A 25910-nucleotide genomic window follows, 5' to 3' on the forward strand; every position below is an offset into this window, starting at 1 on the left:
GCGAGTATGATCAGGGTACCGCAACCGGGCACCAAGCCCTACGTGACTTCCTCTGTCTAACCACAATGTGAAAGCCATCATCCACAGCCGGCATTTCTAGGCTGATGGTAATGGGCACACTTGCCAGCCAACACTAACCCTCGTCTGGACTGCCCGTAAATCTAACTCCCCTGAGCTAAGAAGCTGTTCTAACTTATGGACATGGCTCTCTCAGAGAGCCACCCTTCTTCTTGCCAGCATCATGTAGGATTAATGTAAAGTTTAAAGCAGTGTATTTGTGCACCAGACAATTCACAGCATGCAGCCAAGCTAGCACGCGCTAATGAAAATGCTAATTAACCACTCTTAAGATTCACACAAGAATAGAATAATGAGCTACAATTCACAGTAGTTACACTGAAAAACGAACAGATGTTTTAGACTGGTAGTAACAGTAAGTAAGAAACAATAAAAAAGGTGACCTAGCTAATGCATGCTAACTGCTAGCAAAATGCTACCACTCCTAAAATTCACAAGAGGAGAAATTTAGTTAAATAAGATTCACAATAGGTACACTTAAAAACTAAAGAAATGTCAAACAGAAATAAAAGAAACAAATACAACCTTGTAGCGATTAGAAAGGTGTCACAGCATCGCAACAGTACACAGTTCGTCAGGAGCAAGTTGCCAGATCTATTAATATGTTTAAATTTGATGTATAAGACAACCCCTGCAACCTGATCCTGGATAAGAGGTTGAAGATGAGTGAATGAGTGAGTGAGTATAAGAAGACAAAATGAACTTATATTAGGACAAATATGTAAAATTTTCTCTGGGATGCTGCATGTTGGCAGTGTAAGATCCCAATGTGTTTTAAGACACCCCAATTGTAGTGAGCTACAATTGGGGCTATATCCCAAACCTTCTATAGTGTAATATCCAAGTGGCCTCTGTGTGCGTGTGTATGGCTTTGATCATGCAAAAACAGGGACAGCGGATATTTGCTGTTTGGCATGCTATGTATTTTGGGTCAACGATGAATGCTGTGAAAACAAAAAGATGACAGGACAATTATTTTTGGAGAAATTATCAATTTTATCTAACTGATAAACAATGGATGCTGTGCTGCAATGCACCATGAAAATCTGGGGTTTTGAGGATTTAAATGTTGTTATTGTGGTTTATGTTAGTTTAACAGTGTTGTTAATGTTATTGATTCATTGTGTTTTATAGCTCAATTGGTTTTGTCAGTTTAGATAAGTCTCATGCTGCTATCACCATGAGTGACTTAAGTGTCATGTTGGTACCAAGAGTGAACTGTTTAGTGGTTTTAATGTCTTCAGCCACTGTGTTTGTTTGTCAAATTAAAACTACCTTACAGCAGCTGTGCGTGTGTGTTGCTAACAACCTTCTGGACTCACACCATTCCAGCAGGGGGCAATAAGTCATCTTTTTGTTAAAAACACGAGTGTGGTGAGTAAATATGATAAAAATACATGGATAATACAGGAAAATGACAAATAGAAGTAGAAATAAAATAATAGTGTATATGATAACAAGAACCTAAACAACTTATAAATACATTAAGACATTAAGTACAGTAGTGTTCAGAATAATAGTAGTGCTATGTGACTAAAAAGATTAATCCGGGTTTTGAGTATATTTCTTATTGTTACATGGGAAACAAGGTACCAGTATATTCAGTAGATTCTCACAAATCCAACAAGACCAAGCATTCATGATATGCACACTCTTGAGGCTATGAAATTGGGCTATTAGTAAAAGTAGTAGCATCTGCTGTTGATGCTACAAACTCAAAACTGTTATGTTTAAACTGCCTTTTTAGCAATCCTGTGAATCAATAAACTAGTATTTAGTTGTATAACCACAGTTTTTCATGATTTCTTCACTTCGGCGAGGCATTAATTTTGGTGGTTTGGAACCAAAATTTTGCTCGTTTACTAGTGTGCTTGGGGTCATTGTCTTGTTGAAACACCCATTTCAAGGGCATGTCCTCTTCAGCATAAGGCAACATGACCTCTTCAAGAAACATGCCCATATCATGATGCTTGCACCATCATGCTTCACTGTCTTCACTGTGAACTGTGGATTGAATTTAGAGTTTGGGGGTCATCTCACAAACTGTCTGCGGCCCTTGGACCCAAAAAGAACAATTTTACTCTCATCAGTCCACAAAATATTCCTCCATTTCTCTTTAGGCCAGTTGATGTATTCTTTGGCAAATTGTAACCTCTTCTGCACATGTCTTTTATTTAACAGAGGGACTTTGTGGGGGATTCTTGCAAATAAATTAGCTTCACACAGGCGTCACAGCACTTACAGGTAACTCCAGACTGTCTGATCATCCTGGAGCTGATCAATGGGTGAGCCTTTGCCATTCTGGTTATTCTTCTATCCATTTTGATGGTTGTTTCCCATTTTCTTCCATGCGTCTCTGGTTTTTTTGTCCATTTTAAAGCATTGGAGATCATTGTAGATGAACAGCATATAATTTTTTGCACCTGCGTATAAATTTTCCCCTCTCCAGTCAACTTTTTAATCAAACTACGCTGTTCTTCTGAACAATGTCTTGAACGTCCCATTTTCCTCAGGCTTTCAAAGAGAAAAGCATGTTCAACAGGTGCTGGCTTCATCCTTAAATAGGGTACACCTGATTCACACCTGTTTGTTCCACAAAACTGACAAACTCACTGACTGAATGCCACACTACTATTATTGTGAACACCCCCTTTTCCACTTTTTTTTTTTACTAATAGCCCAATTTCATAGCCTTAAGAGTGTGCATATCATGAATGCTTGGTCTTGTTGGATTTGTGAGAATCTACTAAATGTACTGGTACCTTGTTTCCCATGTAACAATAAGAAATATACTCAAAACCTGGATTAATCTTTTTAGTCACATAGCACTACTATTATTCTGAACACTACTGTAAATTAACATTAAAAATTACATAATTAACAGGAAATAAAAGGGTTGATTTCTTCTAAAAATTGTTGAGGTCTAAGGTTCTAAAAAACATTCTGGACTCACACACCATTCCAAGTCATTATACAAGCTTTGCTTAATTTATTACCACCCTTACCACAAAAATGTCAGCTCCCTATTTTATAAACACTACCCAATCTTGAGCCCATGGGTCCCCACGGTTAACACATTAGTTTCTTTATAACATTAGAAATTGTGTTCAGTAGGGTCAAGGACAAATAAAATAATTGGTCTTTTGGGGTGGGGGTGATCATGGACCATGTCTGGCCCATGGACTACATTCACATTTATGAACAGTCACATTTACCTGTAATATACCATGAGTTCATCCCACTTCTATTCACATTTCCCAGTTCTTTCAGTGCTGTTGTCTATCCACATGACCTGCTGATCCTCCTTAATATGGCAACATGTCCTTGGCCCAGTACTGGCATAATCCTTCATCGCAGCAATACTCCCCAGTCATCACCTTGAAACTTCCTTCTCTGCTGAACCACTGGATAACATGTAGCTAGTTCAGGGTTAAAGTTTCTTTTAAAAAACACTTTATTAAAATAATTACACTTGTGGGCTGTAAAAATCATCATGTGAAAAAGAATGCATGTTTGAAATCAAAAAGTTACAAAATGAAGAGGTAGCAGAGTAGAGTCATCAAGTGAAATGTGGTTGAAAGCTCACTTTTTCACTTATCTATGCATTTTCTGCTTAAAAAAATATTTTTTTGCATTATCATTAACAATAGCTCATAAATATGCATTAATAGGGGTGGGTGAAAGTTGCTCTACTGCAAGTTGCACCAATGTCTGTTGGGCTCCCCACAGCAATCATTCTGGATGTGGCATTGCACCGTCAGGAGGCTCTGCTAATTAATCACTTGCTTGGTAACATCTGGCAGGCACATGATTTAACAGTTTAAACACCTATTCTGCTGAGGCAGAAAGTGTGGATTTTGAGTCACACTCGAAATGTGTTTGACTGGAACATCTGCATACTGAGGCCTCCAAGCTCCAGATTTTAACCTTTGGTTGGTTTTCGGTCTTGTGTGAAACAACACGGTACATTTTTCAGAGTAAAATCTACTCTGCCAGGATAACATTTGGCCCTAGTCCAAATAGAGTTAAATACACTCTATTATAGAAAGAAATCAGCTCTACCGTCTTGTCAAATCACATTTTTCAACTCCAATAACAGTCATTTACAGCATAATAGAGTTGATTTTACACCGTGACAGCACTGTGATGGAGTATATTTAACTCTGTTTGGACTGGGACCAAATGTTATCCTGAGTATATTTTACTCTGCAAAATTTACTGTGAACCAGCATGTTCTGTTTTTCATCATATTATCCAACTCATGCCTACAGATGCACCGAAGTGCAGACAGAATGCAAACTTAGTGTATGGAAATCTGGCCTAACACGTGTGTTTTACAAACACTTTCCTTTCAAACTCATCAACTTAGACCAACTTTACCAACTGAACACAAAAGACCAGGGTTACCTGACTTCCAAATTTAACAGCTGGGTCACTAACTTGCTTGAACTTGCAGGTACGTGGCAGTTATCTAGGGAATGACGCCGTCTGGGATTTTTCACTGTTCTTTTTGGCATATGTCTGTTTACAGTAAGACAGATACCCATGGCCTCTGTGTGACACTGTATCAGACTTGCTGCAAACAATAGGCCCTTCAGACGATGTTTTGGCATCCGTGTCACCTCACAGATTCCTCAGAGTGACATGATGCCGAACCTGTCAAGTTTGTTCTTGCTTTATTTATTATGGTCACACCTTGGAGTGAGGTGTCCCCATTTCTTGCAATAAAATTTTTGTTCCTTTCTTTTTCTGGATATAAATTTGTATTCCATTCTATTTGCACAGTCCAAAATCACAATGTCTGCAATGGGAATGTAGAGATATAGAGATATACAACTGTCAGGAGTTGGTGGAACATCTGAGAGATATATGCATATCCGGGGGGGCATGGATGTGTGAATGAGTCAAGCATGACCAAGAGATCTTGTTTCTGTAGAGTGTGTGTGTGTGTGTGTGTGTGTGTGTGTGTGTGTGTGTGTGTGTGTGTGTGTGGTGGTGGTGGTGGTGGGGGGGGGGGGGGGGGGGGGTGATGCCCTCTAGAGTATTTTGAATTTTTAGGTGGCTTTTCCTGTATTTTGGTGCATATTTCACCACAAAATACATCACAGAGAAAAGATACTTTAAAACCTGTTTTTTATTCATTTGAACTTACATTGTACGATCTTAAAGATACTTTAAAACCTGTTTTTTTATTCATTTGAACTTACATTGTACGATCTTAAAGATACTTTAAAACCTGTTTTTTATTCATTTGAACTTGCATTGTACAATCTTGAATGTGATGCTATGAATAAAGGTCTGTAGCTAAAAAAAAAAAGTGAACACCCTTACTAGACCTTGCTGAATCATGGTCTTGTACAAATGTATCTAGCTGAGTCACTTGATGCTGAATAGACGGTTCAGAAACAGCATTTGGTGGGTGTTTTTTTTTTTTAATTGGTTCATGAAAAGGGGGAGGAGCATGGCAGAGAAAGAGGGCACAGCTGTTAAATTTGGAAGTCAAACTAGTTTTCAAAGTGTGACATCACATATCCACAACAATGGCTCTTTTTTTCCAAATGGGCAATTTCCAATCATCCATCCATTTTCTTCCGCTTATCCTAGGTCGAGTCGGGGCAGCAGCTCAAGCAAAGCCACCCAGACCTCCCGATCCACACACACCTCCCCAAGCTCCTCCGGGGGAACCCCAAGGCGTTCCCAAGCCAGCTGAGAGACGTAGTCCCTCCAGCATGTCCTGGGTCTTCCCCGGGGCCTCCTCCCGATGGGACGTGCCCAGAACACCTCTCCAGAAAGGCGTCCAGGGGGCATCCAGAAAAGATGCCCGAGCCACCTCAGCCGGCTCCTTTCAACGTGGAGGAGCAGCAGCTCGACTCTGAGCTCCTCCCGAGTGACAGAGCTCCTCAGCCAATCTCTAAGGGAGTGCCCATCCCGGGCCGCTTGTACTCGCGATCTTGTTCTTTCGGTCATGAGCCAAATCTCATGACCATAGGTGAGGGTCGGAACGTAGATCGATCGGTAAATCGAGAGCTTTGCAATGAGCAATTTGTGCTTTACAAACCAATCTGAGTACAATGTGGAGATGTGTTCCATCCTTGTGGGCATTGGTAATAGAATAAACAAATAAGGTAAGTTTTACATAAGTAAGGTAAGGTAACTTATACATATTATTAAATTGATCATCTCATTGGCAGCAGAATATCAGCTTAATTCACGGGAGAAGTGCTTGCAGATGGTGCTGGTATTCATAAAGCTTCCTATACTGACGTTACACACTGAGAGGATTATTTACTTGCTTGTTAGAGACCATAAATATAGAACTACCCTACCAGTCAAAAATTTGGACACACTTTCTCATTCAATTCAGTGGAAATACAGGCTGTTTCAACAGTAATCCACCATGTTGATTTATTTTAGGGGAGGTGATGGTCTAGTGGTTAAGGTGTTGGGCTTGAGTCCAGAAGATCATGGGTTCAAATCCCTACCTGATTGGAAAATCACTAAGGGCCCTTGAGCAAGGCCTTAATTCCATATTGCTCCCGGTGTGTAGTGAGCGTCTTATATGGCATAACCCTTCCATCGGGGTGAATGTGAAGGCATAATTGTAAAGCGCTTTGAGCGTCTGATGCAGATGGAAAAGCGCGATATAAATGCAGTCCATTTACTATTTTTACAATTTTGTTCACGCGAGCAGCCAGCTGACCCTGCCTTTACTCGGATTGGCAGTAGCTGTGTCATGTCACTCAGCATAAGCATGAAATAAACTCTATGTTAGCTCCACCTAGGTGGCGCCATAGGGGCCATTGTCTTTTGTCCTTGCAAAACGCCCAATACGTGTAGAACCTACAGTATTTTTGTGTTTTAGTTAAATTCACTAATTTCAGTCTCGTCTCCTAGATTTTGCATCAACTCTGAAGAGTCTCCTTGGAAATCATATTTTCATGATCTACTTATATGTGACCATCATTCACTTGAACTCTGTCATTGGTTTGGACACCTACAGACCCAAATACTTCCAGCAACTCTATGGACAGTCAGCCTCAAAGGCCAGTTTCCTTATGGGTAAGCAGAAAGAACTGATTCATAATCTTTTTATTCTTTGTCCAAGAGTCAAATGGTTATTGAAAACCTGTGACATTTCACTGGATGGAATCATTTTATTGCTGTGCAGTGAGCTTCACGTTAACCATAAGGCCAGTCATCCACATACTATGTTGGCATTATCTGTTATACGTGTACAGAGCTAACAGACTGCACTCAGTGCTTTATTTTCCGCTACCTCCGCAGCGGTATGTTTCAGTTGCAGTAGAATGTACGTAGTAAATAGGAAGTGGGTCTGTTTTGGATGTCAGAGCTGAAATGCAACTGAATTTCCAATCAGATCATCAGTCATCACATTGTCATGCCCTGTCGTCATCAATATTAACAGCACAGTGCTCTTACTCATTGCAGATGTTTAAAGAAAATACAGGAAAAATAGCCTGGCACACCACAACGCAGGCTGAACAAATCATTGCTTTCTCGATTTGGCTGATAGCTGTACATATACAGCAATTTTTCTACTTGTAATCCAGCTGTACTCTTCTTGTACCCCAAAAATCAGCATGTCCCGTGTTTTTTTTTATTTAGTTTTGTAAACTATGCACACGCACAGTGCCTGATGGATTCACTGTGACTCATACATCTATCCTCACTCTCTCTCTTGTACATCAATTCCCTGCAATTGGGCAATGCAGTCTCGTTTGGGGGCGGGCACTAAAGGTAAATATGACATAATTTCTCTACTTCCTGCGGACAGAACATGGGGCAAATTTTTGGGCAAATTACACACGACACAAAGTGAAAACTGCAAAGAAAAAGTGATGATGCGGTGGGAAAGTGGACATGTGTTGTGATTTGTTTATGACCTGGAGCTCAAACTTGTCAAGGTGGTTGTGCATGGAAAGAATGCAGCTACTATGGTTAGCTGTGTAGGCTAACACTTACCGACATGACCTCTCACATTTGCCTCGTCTTCCCTTCTCCACTGGGAACCGAAAATGACTGCTGCAGCTGAAAACAAAACAGTACACTAGGCATGTGGAGATTAATTGATACGAATCGTATCTAGATATAAACGTGCACAAGCGAGTGCATCGATTCATTCAGTGTGCATTGATTCAATTCAGTTGAATCGTGTTGCTTCGCTCCCTGCCTGCTTGCATTGATTTTTTTTCCAAAGCACACTGAATGCGAAAAGTTCGGGACACTGGAGCAGCCACTGTTTTTGAGAGTGTTTATCGAGAAAATTATTTCTCTACATTGATTGTGGACTGCAGTGGGTCTGCTTGAAGCTTGAAGCAAAGAAGTAGTGCTTCAACCCGCTGTTCGCTGGTTCTCTGCTTTGCTGGTTTTCAGAAGTGGCAAATCCACTAGCATGAGTACCAGCTGAAGTTTTCCATCAGGTAAAGGAACTACTACTACTACTACTACTACTGCTAATAATAATAATAATAATAATAATATCTCTGTTTGTGGGACTAAGTGTGCAGCACCAAAGAGCCGTGCAGATTTCGGTCTGAATTAATAACTTCAGAGTGAATCACCATTTTAAATCAAATGACACCTCTTTCCAAACATTATAATACAAACAATAAAACTACAACTGACCAAAATGTTTTTTCCACAAAATGAGACATCCTGCATTTTTTATGAATTACATCCTGCCGTTGTAGCAGCCAGCTGAAGAGCTCAGCTCAGTCTATGGAGTTTACATTTGTGCCATTAATATCTGAAGGAAATGCTTTTGACAAAACTACAGATTTTGTTTATTTCTATTTATGTCCACAGAGCAAGGATCCAGTGACCAATTTCATATTTCTTTACTTTAAGACTCAGTGTTGACATAGTAAACCTATAAAGCCTACTTTTAGTACACATAAAATTCACAAAAGGTATTGATAAGGGAATCGATAAAGAATCGGATCAATAAGCAGAATCGATAATGGCATTGATATCGATAAAATGTTATCAATACTCATCCCTAATCGTCGCACCAAATTGCATCATATCGCATTGTGAGGAATTGAATTGCCATCAAATACATATCAAATCGCATCGAATCGGGAACAGAGGTGAATCGTATCGCACTGTATCTTCAGTATTGTCATGTAGCGCTGTATGTACGAGGTCTGTTAGAAAAGTATCGGACCTTTTTATTTTTTGCAAAAACTATATGGATTTGAATCGTGCGCTTGCATCAGCCAAGCTTGAACCTCCGTGCGCATGCGTGAGTTTTTTCACGCCTGTCGGTTGCACCATTCGCCTGTGGGCAGGCTTTGAGTGAGCACTGGTCTACCCCTCTCATCGGATTTTCATTGTCAGGAAAATGTCTGAATGGCTGGAGCAGCGCTGCATCAAATTTTTCAAGAAACTGTGTGAGACAGCCAGGTGGAAACCATTCGGAAATTCAGATGGCTTTCGGTGAAAGTCCTATGGGCATCACACAGATTAAGTAGCATTACAACCGGATTAAAGACGGCCCACAGCGTCTGAGGGCGCGCCGCGCTTCGAGCGGCCATCGACAGGCTGAAAAGACCAGATCATTTCCAAAGTGAAGGCTGTGTTGATCTGGGACATCGTGTGACTACCAGAGAAATTGCAGAAAAGGTGGACATCAGCCATTTTTCGTCACATTCCACTGTTACAGGAGATTTTGTAATGAAAGACGTGTGGAGGCATTCGCGCGTCAGGACGAAGCTGCAATGGCGGAGAACAAAAGCAAGTCCGTGTTGGAAGTCTCACGGGACATGTTGTGACATGCCCAGCTCGCCACAATTTCTCAGATACTCACTCGATTAAAAAGCCACCGAAAGCCGTCTGAATCTTCTGAATGGTGGAAGACCTAACACCGTTGCGGCTTCATCCCGACGCGCGAATGCCTCCGCACGTCTTTCATTACAACATCTCCTGTAACAGTGGAATCTGATGAAAAATGGCTGATGTCCACCTTTTCTGCCATTTCTCTGGTAGTCACACGACGTCCCAGATCAACACAGCTTTCCCTTTGGAAATGATCTGGTCATTTCAGCCTGTCGATGGCCGCTCGAAGCACGGTGCGCCCTCAGCCACTGTGGGCCGTCTTTAATCTGGTTATAATGCTCCTTAATCTGTGTGATGCCCATAGGACTTTCACCGAAAGCCATCTGAATTTTCCGAATGGTTTCCACCTGGCTGTCTCACACACTTTCTTGAAAACTTTGATGCAGCGCTGCTCCAGCCATTCAGACATTTTCCTGACAATGAAAATCCGACGAGAGGGGTGGACCAGTGCTCACTTAAAGCCTGCCCACAGGCGAATGACGCAACCGACAGGCAGGAAAAACTCATGCATGCACACGAAGGTTCAAGTTTGACTGATGCCAGCGCACATGATTCAAATCCATATAGTTTTTGCAAAAATAAAAGGTCGATACTTTTCTAACAGACCTCGTATTGTATCGCTGGTAGTGTATCGAGGTGCGTATCGAATCGTTGTCAGTGATGAGATTCACATGGCTACAGTACACCATTTTCCCTTTAGTATTGACACTATTTGTGGGAAGAGAGTAATACCTGGGCAGAGTGTGGGAGTGTCAGCACAAACATCTGGAGGTTGGGGTTTTACTGGAACCATTTTAACCCTCTGGGGTCTGAGGGCATTTTTTGGACAGTTCACGTCGCCTGGCATAAATGTCTTATTATTGCTGTTAACAGCTCTCCCTGCATCCCACAATCAAGTTTTATGTCTCTTTTTTTTCAGGACAACCTGTGCTTTCAGAATATATATGTTTTATTGTGTTTTCTAAGTGTAATAAAGGTTTACAATCAAAAATAGGCAAGGAAAAAATAAAGCGAAAAATAATTTTCCACACATTTATTCAAAACACACAGCAAACTATAATAAACAACTGTTTTGACACTTTATAAAGGTAATTTGAGGTCTTGTGTGAAACACTGTGCAACAAAAAGGTTCAAACAATAAACACAAATGCACATTTTAAACAATATATACAATGTTACTTGGATATGATAAACAGTGCTTTCGCAAAGAAAACAACAGAGTTATCCGGTAACATTCACATACAAACTAGTGGAGCAATCCTGATAGTTACACACTCTTTGTTTGAGCAAGTGAGATTGTCATCAGAGGCTCTCAGTCTGCTCCTGCTGTCACTTTCGCTGTGTGTAATGGCGCAGGGCGCACGAGTATGTACTATAGTATGTACTCATTGGAGCACCCAGGGGCTATTCAAACTGGCCAACTAGTAACATATCACTCCTGAAAATGATCTTTGGCTTTTCACGTGAGGCAAATCTGCCCTACGATTGGATTTTGGAAAACCATGTGACGGTGAACCAATTCCGATTGGACACTCACATTGCGCACGTCATCACACAGCTTCTATGAGGAGTACAAAGATGGCCGATGGCTGACTGGAAAGTCCGCGGAGTTAACTTTTCAGCAAAAAAAAGTAAGTTTCTATCTCGTATCATTAAAAAGTTATTTATAATTTAGTAAAGCTTGGTCTTAGCTGTCGTATACGACGGCGTCGGCCCCAGAGGGTTAAACCAGCACGTCTTAAACTGGTAGGTTGGCTAGGTGACAGCGCGTATGCTTTTAAGTTTACCGAGCCTGGCTGAATGGTTTGTGCTGAAACTCCCACACTCCACCTGGGAATTCTCTGCCGTGTTCGTGCCGGCTGTCCCCAGATGTGGCCAAATCCCACGATATTACATAGAGGTTCAAACGAGACTGTGCTGCCCTATTCCCCACAACAAACACGTGTAGGACGGATCTAAAAATGTGACAATGATGCAATGCAAATGTAACGCAACACACACATGGTATGTGTAAAACTGGCCTCAGTGCTTCATGAGCTGTGTTGTGGTTAATTATTTTACATTGTCGCTTCTACATCCCTCTTATGCAATCGCTGAAGCTCACCAATATGAAAGGACCACTTTTTCAACAAAGTAGAATTTGACAGCTTTAACAGAATAAGTGCATGTGTTTTTGGGTGATGAGAAATGCTTTCAATTTCTTTTCAGTCATGTCATTTTCATCTTTCCCAACATGACTTCAGTTTGCATGAAATATGAATGAAAGTAATTTAAAATGTATAAATAAGCATTCCGACGTTGGCCCTGCTTGAGAAGGATGAATTTGCTGACTGAAGTTGACTGTTTTACGCATAACGTCATCCACTATCCATTAAAGAAGTTGTATTTTTGTGTTTGAAAGGCATGACCAACGTCCTGGCTGTGTCTCTTGGGATGTTGAGTGGAGGGTTCATCATGAAGAAATACAAGCTGGGTGTTATGGGAGCAGCTAAATTTGCCTTCACATCATCTCTGCTGGGGTATTTCTTATCATTCTTTTTCTTAGCCATGGGGTGTGAGGGCCCCAGAGTGGCAAGTGTCACAGTTTCGTACACCGGGTATGTGACATCAACCATAATGTCCTTATGCTGTAGTGTTATAGATCATTTTCACACCAATGAGCTTCATGCACACGAATGCCATCGTTTGTTAAGTTGGTCAATTTTTCACATGAATCATCAATAATACATGAATGTTCTTTTTGTCGTCACATGCAGAGTGGAGAACCCACCTGGCTGCCAAGAGTCTGTCCTCTCTGATTGTAATTCTGGTTGCTCGTGCTCCCAGAAGGAATGGCATCCTGTGTGCGGAGAGAACAGGATCACCTACATTTCACCATGTTTGGCCGGATGCACCTCATCTGCAGGTTTTGGCAAAAATATGGTTAGAAACACAACACTGACTGATCAGTAACACAATCTGAATACAGTGATGGTCCCATTTCATGACAAAAATGATCAAATTTACCAGACGATAAATCACGATTTTTTTTTTTTTTTTTTACTTTTTTGGCTGGTCCTGTGACAAACTTCAATGCAACTTCTATATATGCAGTTGTCCTCAAAGGTTTACATACCCTGACAGAATTTTAGGTTTTTGTTTGTTTGTTTGTTTTTGGCCATTTTTCAAAGAATATGAATGATAACGCAAAAACTTTTTCGCACTCATGGTTCGTGGTTGGGTGAAGCCATTTATTGTCAAACAACTGTGTTTACTCTTTTTAAATCAAAATGACAGGAGAACTATCCACATGACCCTGATCAAAAGTTTACATACCCCTATTCTTAATACTGTGTATTGCCCCCTTTAAAGTCAATGACAGCTTGGAGTCTTTTGTGGTTGTTGTGGACGAGGCTGTCTGATGGTAAAGCTGCCACTGAATATGTTTCGGAGTTTATTTTTATCAATTACAAAGAAATACAAACAGTATGGCACTCCATGGTAAATCTGCATGGAGTAGACAGTTCTCAAAAACTGAGTGACTGTGCAAGAAGGAGAAGAGTGAGGAAAGCCACCAAGACACCCAGACAACCCAGGAGAAGTTATAGGCTTCTCTGACTGTGATTGGAGAAATTGTGCACAGTGTAAACTTTGCATTTTGTATCCCCAGTTATACAGCTTCATGAAGTGGTATAGAGGAGGATTTTTTAAAAAAAGAAGACCTGAAAGTTTTGACACAAATTTCCAGAAGGTACACTACATCTGACATGCAAGCCTAGATTTGATCTGTTCTGGTGAAAGAATATCCTTCTCTGCTCTCCTCCATCTGCACGTTACTATGCACTCAAATTATGTGCTGTGAAAATAGCAAAGTGGTGTTGGACAAGCGCTAAATAGATTTGCTTGTACATTTTTGACAGTGCCCCACAGAGCGTGGGGTCAAAGGGGAAACATTCCCAGGTTCGATCTCTTTTTTTTGGTGGGGGGCAGGGGGGTCATTGTCTTGCTTAAGGAGATGTCAACACACTGCAGCAGCTAGAACACAACAGAACCTCTGCTTATTGATCAGCCTCCTCTACTGGTGATGCTGTGCATCAGACGATCAGTGAGATGTCCACAATAAGTTCATACAGTCAGCGATGAGAAACATTTGTGAGCTTGCAATCATCATATTGTGTCTGCAGCTGCCAGGCTGGTGGAAAACAAACATGTTTTACAAGTGGGGAACCCATGTTGAGGGAGCTATTTTAAGTCACTACCATAAACAAGTTAGCAGCCAAGTTAGCATAATTCCCGAAAGAAACAAGCAAGCTTTGCATTTTGCATCACTACTTTTAGCTTCATAGTGGAGTCGAGCAGAGAAGGATTTTCTTTCACCAAAACAGATCAAATCCAGGCTTGCATCTCAGATGTACCTTCTGGCATTTTGTAGCTAAATTTTCAGGTCTTCTTTTTAAGAAAATCCTCCTCTATACCAATTCATCATGAAGATGGATAACTGGTGATACAAAATGCAAAGCTTGCACTGTGCATAATTTCTCCAATCACAGCCACGTAAGCCCATAACTTCTCCTGGGTTGTCTGGGTGTCTTGGTGGCTTTCCTCACTCTTCTCTTTCTTGCACAGTTACTCAGTTTTTGAGAACTGTCTACTCCATGCAGATTTACCATAAAGTGCCATATTGTTTGCATTTCTTTGTAATTAATGTAAATAAAGTCCAAGACGTATTCAGTGACAGTTTCACCATCAGAGAGCCTCGTCCAAAACTACCACAAAAGACTCCAAGCTGTCATTGATGTTAAAGGGGCAATAACAGTATTAAAAACAGGGGTATGTAAACTTTGGATCAGGGTCATTTGCGTAGTTCTCTTGTCGTTTTGATTTAAAAATAGTAAACACAGTTGTTTGACAATAAATGGCTTCACCCAACCACTAACCATGAGTGAGAAAAAAGTTTTTGTGTTGTTATTCATATTCTCTGAAAAATGGCTAAAAAAGCAAAAATTCTGCCAGGGTATGTAAGCGTTTGAGCACAACTGTATGTTATAAACATAATTAAAAAGTAATATAATAATAATAGCGATTAATTCATTAATTTTCTATATCAGCTTACTCCATCAAAGGTCAAGAGGGCACTACCCCATGAGGCAGGGTACACCCTGGACAGGATGCCAGTCTATTGCAGCATTAATATGCAATTCAATTACTCAACATATTAATAAATTCAATATTGTTGTACTTTTTCATATATTCATCCACTCATTCCACATTTATTACATTTATTCATGAATTACATGCATTTATTCTTTTGTTTTGTCCTTTGGTGGAAGAGCAGAGGAATCTGTGATGTGATGGGAGTGCACAAGTCATTGAAGGATTATTTTGTAAAAATGTCCTGATGGAGACTGTGAGGCTGAAGGTCTGAAGAACTGTGGCTCTGACCTGGATATATCTGTCCATAAATGGTCTTCAGGATATTTAGAATGATTCTTCTGCTCTTAATCCAATAGATTGAATCAAACAAATAAATGTAATGCAATGCAATTAAATGAATAATGTGAATAAATGTAATAAATGTGGACTGAATGGATGAAGAAAAGAATATAACACTACGAGTATATCACCAGTTTATTATACCTCCTGCAAACAAAAAGTTAAGCACATGATATGTCTGTCCGTCAGTTGTCTTTCGTCTAATTGTGAGTCTTGTAAGTGCTACTCCTCCTAAACTGAATGATGCATTTCAGTAAAACCTCACACAATAGAAGTTGTAGTAAGGACACTATTTGTAGTATGGACACACTTTCCCATTCATTTGAATGTAAATTGCCCATAAAGGCAAGGGACACAACTGTAGGTTAATTTTTGGCTGTTAGCCCATCTTATTTTCAAAATTAAAGGACATGTCGCACGAAATCATAACAGCTTAGATTTAAGGTGATAGTGACCCTCCGATGATATACCGGATTACTTTGTGCACTTCTCTGACTGGTCTCAAAGTATACAGCATTCACAAGAAATAGTTACAGAGTACTCATGATTACTCAGTTTTCTGAGTGTTTCCGACAGCGGTGGCGTACCTTTGATGCATGCTCTGTAGAAGAATGAAGACAAACCTCTGCTAAAGTAAGCAAGAAAACTATAACAGTTATTTTTCGTAGATATTCTACACGGTCAAGATGACACGAAGATGTGTCGTAGGAGGCTGTGACACCCGTTACAGTGATTCTGTGTTGCCAAAAAGGAGTGAAAGTGGATTAGTTTGCATAATTGGACAAAAGATGACCCCGAATGGATGGCCAAGTGGGCAGAGTTTGCGAAATCAAGTCACAAGTTCCGGAAGGGTTCTACCGCTACATCAACAATATGCGAGGAGCAGTTTGTGGTACCTGATGATTGTGGTTGGCTATGGAGTGTGGCTACGTGGCATCGTGTTGTTCGGACTTTCAGCCACACATCAACCAGACCATAGCTCACTCGCGTCAAGCTTTATGTGCAGTCTGCGGAGCAAGACGCTAAAGTCTGCGGATGTGATCCTGGTCCACCAAAGGAGTAAGTTTATTCTGCTTTTAATATTCTAAATCCAGCCATAGTTCTAAATATCTATAAGAATAAACTGTCTCATCCATTATATTTACTTATTTAGGGGGTGCTTTTCTCTGCCCCTGACCAAGGCAGCATCTCTACATCTGGATTTGGTCCCCATGTGCTGGACTGTGGCTCCCCACTGCTCCTAGTGGTTGGATTGTGTGTAACTCTAATTAGGATGGTTTAAATGCAGAGGACAAGTTTTGTCGTATGTATGTACGTACTCTATGTATATATGTGCAATGACAATAAATTTTCTATTCTATTCTATACTTAGTATAATAAATCAACATAAGCAATCAGTGAATGGATTTAGCTTCCAGTTATATGACAATATTTGAAACAAATACGATTTTGGCTGTTAGAGGCCATCAGATGACATACCTGTATTTGTGCACTTCTGGAAACAATCAGACGCAGAAGCCAGACATAACAAACAGAAAGACAGAAAAAACAAAGTACTCTTTGATTCCAGCTATATGTTCTATGTATGAAAGAGGTAGTTTACCTGCATGTTCAGCGCACCTGTCTTGAAAGACCACAGATGTTGGTTGCAAAGGTGGTCTGAAAACACAGGTTCCAGTCTTCCAGTACACTACTGATGTGGTGCCTAATTATGTTTACAAAGAATGAATTCCACTCCTCAAGAAATGCATATGAATGAATGAATTAATTAATTGATTGATTTGGCACACATACAGACTCAACAACAAAAAAACTTATAAAAAACAATTCCACAGTTCCAAAGGGTGCAGGCAAAAGCAAAAGCTTAATACTACACCACCTGACCGTATATACAGTAAATATAGCATGTATTATTGTAGCACTGCATTACAAAATTAATGCACATGTATGCACATTTCAGGTGTTTATAAAGTATGTTTGGTATGACTACTGGTTAAAATGTGGATTACATCATTTACAGGAAATGTCTAAGCAGCAATGTGCTGTCAAGTTGGACACAGATGTCTAGATGGTGGATGACAGCCAGTTCTATACTGCTGAAGCACAACCTCCAGGTCTTACCACATTCAACAACATCACAGCTGCCGACTCCACAACAGGACTTGCATCCTGTGCCAGTTGCACCAGCAACACTTCACCCGCTGCCCCCCCCCCCAGCCCCCTGACATTGTCAATATACACTGTTCACATTTTATTGTATAACTGCTACTTGAGATTGTGCCTAAGGATTCAAATTATTGTTATAGAAGTACCTGGATTAGGTTGTTACAAATTGATGGGAAAAGTAAAAACAAACAGAAGCTCTTCATAGTAACTAAGACATCAGTTTTTATTTTCACGCATATTGAAATCCCTTATATATCCCAGAATTGGAGAGAAATTGTTCCTGACTGTCTTGACGGCAGACACTGGCAGCCGAACCAAGTGTTGCCGACCGAACACCCCCCCCCCCCCATCCCCAAAATTCTGCCACTGGACCACAGCATCGTCATTTCTGAGCATCAGCAGCAGTGCACTGATTATCACCTCGTTTCTGCTTCAAACTGCACTCTAGTCATCATCTATCTCAGTGACAGATATCTGAAGCTTGTAGATTGTACAACAATCATTTCCACATAAATTCAGCATTACGAGGTCTATTAGAAAAGTATCCGACCTTATTATTTTTTTCAAAAACCATATGGATTTGAATCACGTGTGATTGCGTCAGACAAGCTTGAACCCTCATGCGCATGCGTGAGTTTTTCCACGCCTGTTGGTTGCGTCATTCGCCTGTGAGCAGGCTTTGAGTGAGGAGTGGTCCAGCCCCCTCGTCGGATTTTCATTGTCAGGAAATGTTCCACTGTTACTGTTACAGGAGTTTTTGTCATGGAAAGAGGAGCGGAGGCTTCATCGATTATCATCTCGTTTCTGCTTAAAACTAACTACCTTTTTTTTAACTTTTACCTTGTCATCTGATCTCATGGTTAATAATCACCTTATTCCCTTTGATCGCTTTGGGTGTAGAGAGTCAGTCTCAGTCGTGCTGCTGTGGTCCCAAATGACGCATGCGCAGTGAAGGCAGGGCTGACCAATTTTTAGAAGGGACCATTCAATTGGCGACACCGGTTATGTCGTCCCAGCCATCTCCAACACCACCTGACTAGCTGGCGGTAACTTGTGTAAACAGTTTGCTGAAAAATAAAAGAATCAGTGTATTCTTTCAGTGATAGTGTAAAAATGGCAAATTACTTATACAAGAAAAAGAACATAAGAATATGCTTCTTTAAATGACATGTTTTGCCATTGTCAATTGTCATTTGTCAATGACATGTAACTTTTGGAAGATTGCAGAAAGATTCTGAAAAAGGTTTTTTGGAGATTTTGTTGTGGGCTGGAGTGTTTGGCTGGTTTGGTTTTTGTTTTCTGTTTCTCCCACCAGGTGGTATGCATTCAGGACTGAGTGGCTGAGCATCAGGACCTCACCCTGAACACCTGAGGCTTGTTATCACGTGCAGGTCATCAGGACTCACAACTGTGGTGTATTTTGTCATAATCAGAGAACAATCTCACCATCACGGACGTAGAGACCGCTCCAGGTTTGACGCCACAGTCTGTGAAGGAGCATTGGGTGAGGTCTCATGCTCTTCAGCACACTTCCTGAGGTAATTTGGTTTTGGTGACTTTTATGAAGTAATGACAGTGGATTTGGTGTCCCTCACACCTTGTGTTAGTGAGCTGTCATGTTATGCTAATTGTCTAATCAGCTTCTGCTGCAGTGGAGATTTGAACTGAGTTGTTCTGTGCCTGCAGGGTGAGAAGCTGATGTATAGATTTACGCCAGGAAGTGTTTGCTGATTGCGTGCACCTTTGAGTTGTGTCTCTCTGTGTGGAGTTGGACTCACTTCATGTTTTCTTTCTTCACAGACTCGGTTTGTCGCGGCCACCTGGGGGGTGTCGGCGGGGTCCCTGGGTCCGAACTGCTGTGGCTCCGGACCGTTTGCGCTGCTGAGAGCGCGCCGTGTTTTCACCTCACCAGACCGCGGACTGTTTAGTTGTTTAATATCACTCACTGTTATGTTTATTAAATTCTGTTATCCTTTGAACCATGCTCTGCTTATTTTATGCTTGGTCCTTCAAACGCTAGGTCGGTGCTCCGACCGCGTCCGAAACATAACAGTAGTCTCTGGCCATTTAACAATGGACCAGTGGAAGCAGAGACGGTATTTTTTGCCGGGAAGGCTGCAACAGATGTTGGCGTTGATCCGGGATCAGTTGCGGGTGCTCTCCGCCCGGTTTGTGCGCGTTGGTGCGCGCATGGCGGAGTTTACAGCTTGGGTCGCGTCGCACCCCGCTGTTACGGCTGTAGCCCCGTCTCCTCCCGTGCAGCGGGCTCCGACGCCTGTTGTAGCAGCCCCGGTGGTATTTAGTTTGCACGTTAAGCTGTTTGGTATAACCTGCTGTCGTTTGCAGCAGTGTGAATGGGTTTTACTCTGTTACCACGGGGATTTTCTTATTTGGCACTTTGGCTCCCTCTGTTGGTGACAGAGTCACATTACCGTCCAGGTTCAAAGGATGGAAAACAATGTTTTTCCATTCTTTGCACTTGATGATGTAGGCCAATGGTAGTTTTTTTTTATTGGTCTATTATCTGTTTCTTGTTTTAGTATGTGGTGTTTTTTATCAGGGGTTAATTTGTTGTTTTTGTGGGTTTTTAAGCACTGTCTGTGGTCTGGTGGAGTTGAAAATGCAGGCTGTCTGGAGCTTAGTTTGACCCAGGTGACTTTATGTTAGTCTGTTAGTCTTTCTTTTTTATTTCTTTTGGTTTCACCTCCCAGGGTTTGATGGGACAGTCCTCTGGGGGGGTGATGGGGGGGGGGGGGTAATTGGGTTGTTTTTCTTTTTCTTTTTTTTTTGTTTTTGTTGTGCCCTCTCTTCTCCTCTGGCTCCAGCCGTGTGAGCCGTACGTTGTCGGCGTTGCTGGAGTGGTGCAGTTTGGTTATGCTGGGCATTTCCCAGGTAACCTCTGCACCCGGGGGGGGGGGGGGGGTGTTTGGGGTATTTTTTTTTTATTCCCTGTCTTCTCCTCCAGCCCCAGCCGTTTGAGCCGTACGTTGTCGGCATTGCTGGGGTGGTGCAGTTCGGTTATGCTGGGCGTTTCCCAGGTAACCTCTGCACCCGGGTGGGGGGGGGTTTAGGGTTTTTTTTTTGTTACTTCCCTGTTCCACCTCCGGCTTCAGCGCGCCTTTGAGCCGTACGCCATCGGCGTAGCTGAGGTTTGGGGCAGTGGAATATACCCACAGCTGGTGGCTGGTTTAAAAGTTGGAGGGGTGGCGCCGTCTTGTGCCGTATGCCATTACCGCTGTTCCACTCCTCCCGGTTGACTTTTGGGGTATAGTCGTGGTTGGTGACACTGGACGTACTTCCAGTTTCCACCGCGCTGTGGGGGTGGGGTTGGGGTTGTTGTTTTGTTTGTATGTTTTTTTTTTGTTTTTCCCCCAGTTTCCGCCCTCAGGGTGTGACTGTGGTGTCCTCTGGGGGGGAAAGGACTGTGGGTCCATCTAGCCGTGGACGGCCGGGGCTGGGTCTGTTAGTCATGAGGGGGGGGCGTTTCCTGGGGTTTGATGGAACGGTCCTCTGGGAGGCGCTGGGAGTCCCCGTGGGTGACTTTGGGTCCTAGAGGGACCTCGGCTGTGGTTATTACTCCTGGAGCTGGCGGGATGTCCTCTGGGGGGTGTTGGTCCCTACATGTCATCCGGGGGGGGGGGGGTGTTAGCGTTTTGTTTTTTTTTGTTTGCAAGCTTAAGTTTGGTTTGTGTTTTTTCTTTTCTCCTCTTCCCGGGGTTGATGGAACGGTCCTCTGGGGAGGGGGGTTGGTATGGTTGTTTGTGTTTGTCTTTTTTTTTGTTTATGACTAAGCAGACTTTAACACATAGTCGGAAGAAGGCTGAGTGCACAGGTTTAAGAACTCCTGGCCAAACTTATGCAAAGTGAACTAAAGCAAGAGTCGACAGGAATGAACGCAAAGGTGGAGACTCTAACAGGTTTGCTAAATGAAACAGAGGGCAAGACCATTCAAGTCAACAAAGGATGTCTCTGCACTGGAGTGTCAGCTGCGGAGCAGTCTGTTGCAGACAGGCTCAGGATGGGAAGGGATGGGCTCCAGGATGAGAGTGATGGTCTCGGCACGGAGTTCCCTGTTGACAGAGAAGAGGCGGCTGGGAGCGTGCGTTATCCAGCTGAGGGAAGAGCTGGAGAGGCTCAACATTGAGATGATCAATGACTGCATGAAGAGATTAACATTGCAGGTGAAGCAGCTGATGATGGAGCTGTCATGAGAGCACAGTAACACACAGCTCCTGGAGACGGGCCTTTCCCAGCTGGATCGTCAGCACAAGGAGCTGAAGCTGCAGGAGGTGTTTTTTGTTCCCAGCCAACATTCCAGCCATGGTCGCTGGAGGGGGGCTTTGTTTTTCCTGGCCCAGGTCCGTGTGGTCGCCGGGAGGCTTCCCGTGAGGGTGGGGTACTGTTGTGGGCTGGGGTGTTTGGCTGGTTTGGTTTTTGTTTTCTGTTTCTCCCACCAGGTGGTATGCATTCAGGACTGAGTGGCTGAGCATCAGGACCTCACCCTGAACACCTGAGGCTTGTTTTCACATGCAGGTCATCAGGACTCACAGCTGTGGTGTATTTTGTCATAATCAGAGATTGCTGCATTTAAACCTTGAATGCACAGTGTGTGATTGCCAGAGACTCGACCTTGTGAGCAGACGTGTGAGATCGACGTCAGGAGAACAATCTCACCATCACGGACGTAGAGACCGCTCCAGGTTTGACGCCACAGTCTGTGAAGGAGGATTGGGTGAGGTCTCACGCTCTTCAGCACACTTCATGAGGTAATTTTGTTTTGGTGACTTTTATGAAGTAATGACAGTGGATTGGGTGTCCCTGACACCTTGTGTTAGTGAGCTGTCACGTTATTCTAATTGTCTAATCAGCTTCTGCTGCAGTGGAGATTTGAACTGAGTTGTTCTGTGCCTGCAGGGTGAGAAGCTGATGTATAGATTTAAGGCAGGAAGTGTTTGCTGATTGCGTGCACCTTTGAGTTGTGTCTCTCTGTGTGGAGTTGGACTCATCTCATGTTTTCTTTCTTCACAGACTCGGCTTGTCGCGGCCACCTGGGGGGTGTCGGCGGGGTCCCTGGGTCCGAACTGCTGTGGCTCCGGACCGTTTGCGCTGCTGAGAGCGCGCCGTGTTTTCACCTCACCAGACCGCGGACTGTTTAGTTGTTTAATATCACTCACTGTTATGTTTATTAAATTCTGTTATCCTTTGAACCGTGCTCTGCTTATTTTATGCTTGGTCCTTCAAACGCTGGGTCGGTGCTCCGACCGCGTCCGAAACATAACAGATTTCATATATTGCTGTATATAAATGTAATGTGGCTTTGCATGCATTAATTTTTTATTTTATTTTATTTTATTTTTTGTTTTTGTTAAAATGTTACTTGGTTTGAGGTTTGACAAATAGTTTTAAGTTGTTTGCACTGTCATTATACTTTGATACAATACAATGTGTATTTTGAACATCTCCAATTTTGTGTATTGTTGTTTTTTGTTTATTCATAAGAAGGTAAAACTCACTCATGCTGATGTGGTATGACATTTGCATCTTTCGGATGTTCCTGACTGTAGATGTCGTAGGCAGTCTCCAGTGACCACGTGTCCAAACTGACTATGTTCTCAATTGTCATTCCCATGTCTGTGCACATTCCAAAGGTACACCTGCAGGACAATCTTCATTTAATGTAACAGACATATAGCTATTAACGAATTACTTATTAGGTATTACTATTTCAGTTTCCACACACTGTCCACAAACACATCTTTGATGGATGGAGGGGCAGACTATTTCAGAAATGTCAGTTAAGGTGTGAACACCCCTTACAAAAATCAAAAACTACCAGAGTCACAATTATTAGGCCCCCTTAAGAATTTCCCATTTTGCTGATGATGTGATGCTCAAAGCTTGTAAAATCAAGATATATCTGTTATCTTCCAATGTACACGCAGTATAAAAATAATTATTAATCTTGACCCTCAAGGTTTTTGCGCTTAGAGAAATAATGTTTTGTATGAGCAGTAAAACAACTGTTGTTGTCCATTCATCTGCTCCTGTTTTGTTCGGGGTTGCAGCAGCAAATACAACCAGATCTGCATTGGTATTTGGCACAGGCTTTACGCCAGATGCCCTTCCTGAAGCAACTTCAGTTCCACCTGGAGAAACATACACAGCCGCTTGTGTTCCAAAGAAGTCTAGTAGTAAAACAACTTTAAGTATCCAAAATGAAACTTTAGAAATGTGTCAAAGTTTCCTTGCTGTGTTTACAACATAAAAAATAAAATAAAAATCACTTGGGGAATTTTGGAAGGCCTTAAATGAAATTAAAACATTAACTTTCACAGGGGCCTAATAATTTTGTCCTCATTTGTATCTAATGTTAGTATAGGCCAAAACAGTACAGTTCTACAAAATGAGTTATCAGTGATTTCTCACCATTTTGTATTTCCCACACGATCATTCCTGACATGTATCCTCCATGTTAGTGGCAGCGGCCTGCTGCTGGACCTCTGGCTCAAAATGGTAGGGTTGTATTTCAGCAGATAGTGCTGCAGCTCCCTCAACATCGTCATCATCATCATCATCATCAAATTCACTGCCAGACGTCAGGGTGACATTCCTGACCGTATCTGATAAATCAGAGTCATCACATTCAAGTGAAACCACAGAACCTTCATTATCAGATAACCATATTTGTTTCGCTCTGTCTGCTGGCCATCAGGATGTTTCTGCTTATTCTAAAATGTACGTCACATGCTGAGAAATACTGAGAATTGCCAAGTAAGACGTTTCTCAGAAATGCTCTCTCAGCGAGACAGATAATTAACAATATAATACATCTGAAACCATGAATTACTACCGCATGTGCGCAGATAGACTTACAATCATGAATACTTTAATGATGTGTTGCTAACCGGGACATTAAGCGACATACGACATGTCCTTTAACTTCTCAAATGAATAAACAGTCGAGACCTCGCAGCACATTTGAGGAGCATTTCTCTCCATCTAGCGGGTGATGTGAGGATTTCAGGGCTTATTTACTACTTGAAAGCCAAAATTTAGTAAAAAAAAAAAAAAAAAAGCAATTATAAATGTCAAAAATACATGATTTTTTTTTTTTTTGCAAGCAGGCAGGCAGATCTGTGACGTACCAATATTAATGTGTATATATATATACATATATATATATATATATATATATATATATATATATATATATATATATATTTTTTTTTTTTTTTTTTTTTTTTTTTTTTTTTGAAAGTCTTACACTTCTTGAGTTTTAGGACATGAAAGAATTTGCCATACAGTGCTGCTGGAAAGTATTCACAGTGCTTCACTTTTTCCACATTTTCTTATATTACAGCCTTATTCCAAAATAGAGTAAATGCATTTATTCTCCTCAAAATTCACAATTCACAACAAGTTCACAACACCCCATAATGACAATATGAAAAAAAGTTTTTTGGAAATTGTTGCAAATTTATTAAAAATAAAAACTCACAAGTTGCATGTACATAATTTATTCACACTCTTTGCTCAGTACTTTGCTGATGCACCTTTGGCAGCAGTTACAGCCTCGTCTTGGCACACCTATCTTTGGGCAGTATTGCCCATTTCTATTTGCAGCACCTCACAAGAACCACAAAGTTGGATGGGGAGTGTCAGTACACAGCCATTTTCAGATCTCTCCAGAGATGTTCAATGGGATTCAGGTCTGGGCTCTGGCTGGGGCACTCAAGGACATTCACAGAGTTGTCCTGATAAGTGGAAACAGGATGCTTCTGAGTTCTAAGTTTTGTTTATTATTATTATTATTGCTGCTGAATTTGCAAAAAACTCCAAAAATCTTTGTTCACATTGTCATTATGGGGTATTGTGTGTAGAAGGTTAAGAAAAAAAAAATCATCCATTTTTGAATTAGGCTGTAACATAACAAAATGTGGAAAAGTAAAGCACTGTGAATACTTTCCGGATGCACCGTTCATACAGAAAGAAGGATGGATAGAAGCACAGCAATTTCTCTTGACAAGCACAACTTACTTAATACTATGACACATAACTTTAGTCTGTTGTTGTGAAATGGAGAGACAATTAGAGATGAAACTCAGATGTCCTTAGAGTTTGGACTGGAGGAAGAAGCCCAAAGCAAGTAACTACAGTTAGCCAACCAACCTCCTGCCAAAAACAGCAATTACGGACTCTCCAATTTTTCTTAAAAAAACACTCATAGCTACTATACTTTTCCACTGTGTCACAAGCACAAAACACAATTCAACTGCTTTATTAAGCCACTGAACAGACAATCATATGTAAGGTGAACGTGCAATGCAATGACACGT

The 25910-nt window shown here is 41.6% G+C and overlaps 1 protein-coding gene across 1 annotated transcript in view; it reads left to right on the plus strand.

Moving 5' to 3' along the window:
* The window catches only part of LOC117514905 (solute carrier organic anion transporter family member 1C1-like), a 71804-nt gene that overhangs the window by 31063 nt on the left and 14831 nt on the right, over nucleotides 1-25910 (plus strand). The window contains exons 8-10 of the mRNA XM_034175474.1: nucleotides 6973-7137; nucleotides 12338-12533; nucleotides 12693-12858. Of these exons, the coding sequence (XP_034031365.1) occupies nucleotides 6973-7137; nucleotides 12338-12533; nucleotides 12693-12858 (527 nt within the window). The remainder of the gene's footprint in view (nucleotides 1-6972; nucleotides 7138-12337; nucleotides 12534-12692; nucleotides 12859-25910) is intronic.

The sequence above is a fragment of the Thalassophryne amazonica genome, chromosome 8 (assembly GCF_902500255.1).
Source record: "Thalassophryne amazonica chromosome 8, fThaAma1.1, whole genome shotgun sequence".
Taxonomy (NCBI): Eukaryota; Metazoa; Chordata; class Actinopteri; order Batrachoidiformes; family Batrachoididae; genus Thalassophryne; species Thalassophryne amazonica.